Source organism: Ambystoma mexicanum, chromosome 1q, assembly GCF_040938575.1.
Source record: "Ambystoma mexicanum isolate Mex_15411 chromosome 1q, UKY_AmexF1_1, whole genome shotgun sequence".
Taxonomy (NCBI): Eukaryota; Metazoa; Chordata; class Amphibia; order Caudata; family Ambystomatidae; genus Ambystoma; species Ambystoma mexicanum.
The window spans coordinates 396,939,679-396,948,404 of NC_090922.1; the positions used below are offsets into that span (position 1 = coordinate 396,939,679).

The following is an 8,726-nucleotide window of genomic DNA, read 5'->3' on the forward strand; positions in this document are numbered from 1 at the left end:
TTAAGTAACCTGACAGCATGGGTAAAATGCAGTGTTGGTGTCCAATGTTTGTGCAGGTTTTTCCTGCAGGTCAGACATCTCTCCATCCAGTAACCTAGGCTGTCAATTTCATTCTTTTCAGATGCCGCTCCCCGATTGCCAGAAGTTTGCCAGCCGACCAGAAGCCTGTGTGCCACCCCTTTTGGCGTGACAATGACCCCAGCATGCCGCTACCTTTTGATTTGGAGGAAATCATTTCAGAACTCGATCAACTATTTCAAGTGATGGACTGACAGAAGATTTAAGTGTGATTTGCAGTGCCAGCCAAAGCGTTTGCAAAAATGTAGTCGACCGCATGAGGGCTCTATACATTTCCAGTCAAATGTATCTGGTTCATTGGGTCTCCCCCTCTATGGGTGCCACCCTTTTTTCAGAGACCCCATTTTTCTATAATATTTTTATTCATTTTCCAAATCTCAAAATCATAAGTGATTAATTTTGAATGCCATAAATTCCTGCACGCCCTCTTCGGGGGCCAGATATTTGTATGATTATGATAAATTCATATTTTAGATGAATCACTGAAGGTTTCCCCAGAGGAAATAGCAAAGGCGCCCTGTGTTGTTCTTAAATGTGTTCCTCTGGGAGTAGCCGGAATAACCGACCTTTTCGACGGCACGTGAAGTGTGAGCCGGGGCGGAAGGGCGACCGCTCTCCCAATGTTTTTACTTCAACTATTGACTTAGTGGAAAACATGTTTAGTGTCAACGTACTTCTTTACACAATTAGTTACGATATGAGGGTGAATTTCATCTTTTACGCAAAGAATCTATGTTCAGATGACTTCTGCATGTTCGCTCTTGCATCCACCACTGGACAAAATGGTATGATATCTGTGTGTTAACAAATTGAAACCAGATTTTTTGGTAACTAGGTTGTCACCATCAATTAAAATTTAGTCTACATAAAGTGTATAGCTTTGTGGTTGCTTGGGTTAAAGAATCCTGCTGAATGGGAGACCTCTGTGGCCCGAAGTGTCCGTCCATCCTATGAGCCCTGAGGGAGCCATTAGTGATGAATGAGGTTCCCAAGCGTGCCTCTCTGGTTGTGTGTAACATAGCAGAGCTATGATATTTTTATGTATGTAGCTGGATTTTGGTACACGCTCTTCATGTGGAAAATACAGGATGCCACCAGGCAACTGAATGTTTGTGGGTTTTTTTGTAATAAAATATGCTGGATATCACAATTATTCAAGGCTGGTTCATGAGTTTATGGATGGCTGCGTCTTTCTGCGAATTCATTTTGGTTGTGAAAATATTTCCGGGTCTGAGAAGTATTATTTTCAAAGGTAGCGATGAGGCCGTGACCTACCTGGATAGACCAGGGACCCGCCAGGAGCCCTATTGATTATACTGCTGGGAAAATAAAGATGCATATGTGTCCTGTAGAGAAGACTTGCAATCAGTCTTAAGTGTTTATGATTTCACACCATAGTTTTCCCTCCAGCGTGCTGATTGTTGTGACTGCTCCTCGAGGTGGCAGTGTCTGTAACTCCGTCATGAAAATCACTCTCTTTACCTCGACTCATCTATGACATAATACGTACCATCAGGGGTGGACTGGGAACTAAAAGAGGCCCTGGAAATAATGTTCAAAGTGGCCCCATATGACACATTTTTAGCAAGCCCGATGGTTTTCCGATGAGAAAATTTGTAAATACCAAACAAAAGAGGCCCAGAGTGCAGAGGCCCACAGGGAAATCTCCAGAGTTCCCTCTAGGCCAGTCCACCCCTGCGTACCATAGGCAAAAACTCAGGCAATTGGATTTTAGTGTTATGTTAGCAGTGGCCCATTGGCTCACGATGGTACGGTACATCACAGTACTTGTCCACAGGGAGAAATCGAAATTCATTTCTCATGTCATTTTGTGTTTAATGTGTCACAATAAATCAGATGTGTCAATTACATTGTGATGCCATTAAGACACCGTACTGGCAAAAATCACTGATTTTACAAGCGCTGGCAATATAGGAAAAATCCCCCATGGAGTCTAATGGAATGGAGATCGACACTGTCACCCTGTGGACATTCCACCGGACCGAGTGCCGGTAACAGCAATACAGTTTGCTGGTATTCCTAAGAAATTCCTGCGAGAATGCTGGCAAACTTATAATGAGCCCCAATACCAATGATATATTAAAGCAATTGGAAATGAAGTTGCCCTAAACCCTTTTCGTGCCTCCAAAATGTTAGCCAGTAGGTAGTTAATTACCATCGGAGTGTGGAGATCAGGTCAACTGTATGATTCCCCTAGCCCCCCACACATTGCAACAGTTGTCTTGTCCATTGCTTGTGCAGCAAATATGCAGTTTATCCACAGCGCGCAAAATTCCAGATGCACTGCTCGCTCCGAGCCAGCCTCAAGTCTGCCTCTGCACAAGTGGCGTCGCCAGGAATCAAATGGGAGGGGCGCAGAGGGGGCCAAAGACAAAAGTTGGGGGGCCGCCTATGAAAGTTAATGTGTGACGTCACACGCACTCCTGCAGAGAGGCGTTTGTGCACGCCAACTACCCGCACCCCGCTGCACCAGGGTTCAAGTCCTAAAAAACAAAAGTGGGGGGACTTATCAACAGATGCAATGGGATGTGACGTCGCCAGAAATTACCATATAAAGATGAAATAGGCACATTTCATTGAATTGGCTTTGCATAACCACCCAAATTGCACAGGACGAATGGCATTTGCCATTCATAAAATCAACACACACACCAAACCAAGAGAGAATATTTACTTCTTATAGTGTTTTTCAAACCGTTAAAAGGTGCGCATGTTTTAAACTCCAAGCACTAATACAAATGTGTTCCCTGGAACATGCAGTACCGAAATGGGACATTTCATCTTTAGTTGTTTATTTTTCATCAGGTTGTATAGTGCAGTGGTGAAGTGTCCGGCCTGCAAACCTGACAACTGTGGTTCGGCTTTAATTCACAAGTTCAAAGAAGACTTTTAATGTTTCTCATTTTAGTTGGAGGGACCGAGTCCACCCTCAGAAAAAAGTGGGTGGACTCCGTCAACTTGCGTGAACCCTCGACTTTAGCCCTGCACTGCACCTCCCCTCAGAATGCAGGCACGGAACCATTCAGTTACTAATGGCCCATCATTAGCAGTTTTGTGTGCTACATTCTGATGGGAGGGGCTGCAAGCTGCTCTGCACACCATGGAGGTCACTGTGCAGAAGCCGGGCTGGAACACCTGAGAAGTGGCTCGTGCTCATGTTCATACCGATGCCAGAATGCATACCAAGATCACTGCTAGCTTTGAGACAAAAGGAGAGTATTTTCCGTATGTTATGTAGACATTTGCCTTAGTGGGAGTCACAAACAACACCACGAGAACACGGTCACTGCTCGCTTAGGGGGGGGGCAAGGATTTCAGAGGGGGGCACCACTGCTCTGCACTCCTTAGCTGCACGGTGGTGACGCAGGGTCCTGCCCAGGCAGCAGGACTCTCCGGGTTCGTAGCGCCCCTAATCGGCAACGCTGCACCGTCTCATTGTCAGGGCAACTATGGGGCAACTCCAACGGACATAACGTTTATCATATGTTTCAATTATTTAAAAAAAGATTGGTAAATGTGTCGGTCCCCTTTTGCAATGGAGTTTGCTCTGTCTCCTCACGATGTGTCCCCTTTCCTGCAGGAGACCAGACTGTCCCACTGCTGTGCTTTCCTCATGGACAGTCCTCGTTTACCTTTAACTTACACTGTTCATTTTGCCTAAAGTCCTGCAAGTGCTGTTGGAGCGTGGACATGCCACACAGGGCTCACTCACTGTTCCTAGTTTTATTCGTTTTCAATTTTAACAGTTTAGAAAGCAAAGAACCCCAGGCAAAACCTCAAGATCGCCAGATGGTTGTACTTAGCAGATGTCTTTGAAACAATCACAACGGCTGCCACCTTAATCCCTAAAATATTTGACACAGATTTGTTCGAAATATTGTCTTGAAGACTGCACGTTCCATATGGTGTGTAAGTTTACTGACCCACCACAGGTTAAAGGCAGTCTCTGTGAGGTTCTTAGAAGCTAACTGTCCTCAAGTCTTAATGCCCCCAATTTTCTGAAATTCTATGAGTCCTCCCGATCAAGATTGCATAGTCGTTTTTTCCACGTTCAGCAGTGGCCGTTTGCCCTTTGCCTGTTTCTGTAGAGGACAGTTTGTTTTCTGCATGGTTTTACACCCGGAGATCCCATCATGCCTCAGAAAGGTAGACAAACTTCTCGCAGGAAAGCCCGTTTGTGTAGGGTCGGACTGGGCCATCAAATTGTCTCGGGCACCAATGAAAAAGTGGCTCACAGTTGCAAATGGCAATTCATTCCTTTTGTTACACTGTTTGAATAGTAACCAAGGGGGAGTTTTTTTTAAATTAAAGTGTGGAGAAAATTGGGCATGTTAAGGAATATTTATTCAGCAAAACTGGTCAAAACTACTAACCGCAGTTAACTCATCAAACTGGCCCAAATTGGCCAAGAAAGTGGCCCGCTTTGACTAAAAAAACTGCATTTTGTGTTTGTGGTTAGGCCCTGGGCCTATTGCCCTATAGTCCTGTCTGAGCCTGCGTGTGAGGCATCTTTCCCATACCGCACCCGGGCACCCTTCTAATGTGATGGTGAGCCTATTCTTCCATGGCAGGTGTATTCTCTTTCAAAAAGGCCATGACAAAAGGGCTGTCCCTTACTAGCCAATATCACTTCCCATACCATTTCTTGAATCACCCTATCTTTCCGTCCTCACCCTCATATTTCCTAGAATAATCATATGCCTTCAGTGCATCACATTCCCAGTAAACCAGCACCTTACTCTGCTCTACAGCCTTATTTTTGCGAATTCCCAGAACCATGGGTTGCTTGAACTTGCATAAAGGTGTGGCAGCTGCCCTTACCTAGTACCTATCGCTCCTCTACTAAAGAATGGGCAGCATCAGGTTGCAGCAATGATATATTTGTCAAAATTAAGAAAATTTTCCCTTCTATACAAAGAAGAGTGAATTCCTGAGCTCTATGCAACAGCTGGCTTTGAAACACGTCTGGACATCATTGAAGCATGTTTCCAGCTCTGTACCCAATCGGCAAGCTTTTAATGCAGGCTCTAATCTCTTATAATTGCCTGCATCCTAAGGTTGCCTTGGTTTAGGGGTCCAGCAAAAGCAGAAGTCCACCACACAAAGCCCCTTCAATGTCACAGTCAGGGGCGTTGCTAGGGGGGGGCTAAGGGGGCTATAGCCCCTGATCTTTTGGTTGTAGCCCCGGATAGAATCTCAGGAGCTACAGCCAAAATACTAGCTAGCCCCCAGTCCCAACAGTTCCGACATCAGCTTAGCCCCGGGTCCTTTCCAGACCTAGCAACTCCCCTGGTCACAGTTTCCCTGCTATTGTGAATTGACCATGTCTATTTCAGTAAGTGGTGCCCTGAAAGTACCCCGAATATAGCCGCACATTTCAGAAATGGTCTAGTCTTCTTAAATCGTGCATTTGTGAACCTTGGAGCCATTTTAGGTATATTGGACTGAAGGCCTGTCTTGCACACATAGTTGTGTGTGCAGACACAAAGAGATTGGCAAAACGTCACTGTGTCCTACAAGAAATGCAGGGAAGGTCCACACACACTTCAGCAGAGTGAGGCATGGAGATGAAGGCCGACAATGGGTAATGGACCATGCAGATTAAAGAAAGAGTGGCGCCTCTGTCAACGAAAGCCCCAGAGGCTTCTGTCCCCTGCCCCCCTCAAGCGCGAATATCGTTTGCCTCCTAGCAGGCTCTTTCTTGTGCTAGGTGACCTTTGCCCTCGTAAGAAGCCCTCACCTTCAGTTCAGACACCACTAACTTGGGTGTCGATCTCCTACCACATGTAGAGCCCACCGGTGCTGGCTCCAGCGCTTCATTTAATGCCTTGGCACCTCCCTGTGTCTGAACCCTACCTCTGTACATTCCTTGCCTTCTCAAAAGTAGTTTATTTTGATTGAGAAAGTGAATAAAAGTGGGATATAATGTAAAGTGAAAGATAACTTAACCCTGATCCTCTAATTCTGATTGTCGCCAATTCGTACACCCTGAGCATAGATTTCTTATCAGGTACATAATTAAATAAAACAAAACAATTCTCCTTTCTTTAGACTGTGTGCACCATTCTAGCACTCATTTTGTCTTTTCATTTGTTTTGACTAGGTTTGCAGACTTCTTGGTCAAAACAAAAGTGCACATTTTAGTTGATTGTGTGACATGCGAGATTCACATTCTAATGCATTGAAAGTAGGCTCTCGGATTTGAAGGTGGGCCGATGCCTTATCCTGCAGGCAAGGTGCGAGGGAAAGGAGAACAGCAATGACAACTGCAGAACCTTAATGTACATCCCTCTGAGGGTCTATCCTGGACTACCTAGGCCCCTACTTAATTTGGCCACAGTAGTTGGCTGTGGTTGCCCTTTACATGTGCTTGGAGCTGCTTCTGGCAAGATGAGGCTTGCATGTCTCTCCTCTGTTTATCCGTGACAGGAGTGCCCTTTCATTGGTCAGCCTGTTGGCACTGTAGTGACTCATTCGTCACTGAAGATGGCAGAGCAGCCCCAGCACCTTGATGTTGTAGAGGGCTGACCCTTGAGTAACTGTCCGCTATCTAGTCGTATGTCTAAGGGAAATCAGCTTTGACGTGTTAACAGATGTCAGCTGAGAAGGGCAGCATATCCTTGAAGCGAGATTGTGACAGAAGCCTGGAGCTGTTAGATCTCTCCTTTAAGGGGAGCCAAAATGATAGACCTGAATTAGGGGCTTTTCCTTATAAGACCTCTGGGACCCCTGTGAAGAATCCAGAGAATGTGTCCCTGCTACCGAAGAGGGAGCCACCTCCTATGGGACTAGGGAGGTGAACCTGCTAGACCTAACACCCCCTAGTGGACAGCGCTAGTGGGGTCCGCCACCTCCTATGGGACTAGGGAGGTGAACCTGCTAGACCTAACACCCCCTAGTGGACAGCGCTAGTGGGGTCCCACTGGGGTGTCTCTCCCTTAGAGCACATGCTATCCCTTAACAGTGATATGCGTTATCCTCCCTTGTCCCAGGCAGCTCAAGTTGTTTGTGGCTAGATGGTAAATGCACCAGACAACCCTGACAATGTTTATGAAGCGGTAGATGGTATCGTTTTAAAGTTGCCCTCATTTTGTGACATGCTGATCAATGGGCTCTGCTGTCACGACCCAGGGAGAAACATAAAGGCCCACAGAGCAACCCCAAGAGGGTGTGCCCAACCCGAGAACCCAGGGAGGTGTAGGAGCCAAAAGGGTTCTGAACCAAGACGATCTTGCGAGGACTTTACAGAACACTAGAACTTAAAAGCAGTTCCGTGGGGTGGCCTAGGGACTCTGATCATTCAGTTGCATATAGGGTGGTAAGTCCTATGAAAACTCATTGAATTGTTTTGTTGGATCTGTGAATTAGGCACAATGCTCAGAGACATTGGCTGACAAGTCTGCAATCCTGCTTGGAGCAAGACGCCCTTCTCTAATCCTGGGACAGCCCAGGATGGATCAAAGACCAGCCACGGATATACCAATATGTCAGAGGTTTTCCTTTGTAGTGGTAGGGCCAGAATCAGTCTAGATTAGGTTGTTTAGTTGGCCGACAGTTTGTTTTGTATCACATCCTGACGTGTACCCTTTTTAAATTCCTTTTCTTTCTTAGCATAGGGGTTTGGGGATTATAATGAAGCTACTGAGTTAAACTGCAATGAGTTGTCCGTCTCCTGATTTGGCTTACGACACCCCCTTAAATAAGAATAGGGCCCCAAAACATACATTTACAGACATGTAACTCTATATAATTGTATGGCTCACTAACATACAGAAAGCCTCTGAAATTGGAGAATTCTTCCGGGTTTGGCGTTTGTGTAGTGCATGGTGAATTTTGGGGCCTCTGGGGTCAGCTAATAGACCGATTGACAGATCAATTGAGGTTCCAAGGCTGTTTTAGTTAGATTGAGCCTTAGGTTTGCTTCTGATGGTATGGCAGAACATCATTCAGGATGGGGTGCCTAGTGAATGATCCAGTATTTCCTACAGCTAGAGTTTTATTTTTGAATGCTGCCTAGGTTCTCACTAAAGTTGTTGGTGTCTGGGTTGAAGTGGTACAGCAGCGCTTCCTATGAGTGCCCTATAGGTGCTCATTGGTATGGTTGGGACCTGCACAAAACACTAGTATAGTGCCATCCTTTGAGTGCTCCACGGGTGCTCTGTACTGTAGTGCTGGTATTCAAAGCATTTTATTACCACCACTGTTTGAGGGCCTGATTTAGTAAGGATCTTCCTTACTGTTATGAAAGACGGAGGGTACTCACTGGAACAGGTAAAGTGGGATTTATTGAGATGAATCAATACAAAGACCCCCAGCAGAGTGCCCGAGCCTTAGCTTCTTTAACAACAACATCAACTGACAAATGCCAGAACTTTCAGAAATAAACACGAACGCTCTGAGCCCTCGGAACACACAGCTCAGAGAAATTCCAAGACAGCATTAACTATTTCCTTTGCAGGCTAACATTATAACACATCTTCCCCTTTTATATAATGCAACAAAAGGTTTTATCACACATCTCTCCTTTTAACCACTGCAATTCTATCCTTATTCCATACTTGGCCTCCCACAACTCGCACAGCTCCTTTCAAAACTGCCACAACCTTTATGGGCTCTGAATACAAGAG

At 45.7% G+C, this 8,726-nt stretch overlaps 1 protein-coding gene across 1 annotated transcript in view; it reads left to right on the forward strand.

Annotated features, from left to right (window-relative positions):
- The window catches only part of FTO (FTO alpha-ketoglutarate dependent dioxygenase), a 2,588,464-nt gene extending 2,587,233 nt beyond the window's left edge, over window positions 1-1,231 (forward strand). The window contains exon 9 of the mRNA XM_069639585.1: window positions 122-1,231. Coding sequence (XP_069495686.1) covers window positions 122-272 — 151 coding nt within the window. The 3' untranslated portion in view covers window positions 273-1,231. The remainder of the gene's footprint in view (window positions 1-121) is intronic.
- Window positions 1,232-8,726: the final 7,495 nt, after the last annotated feature.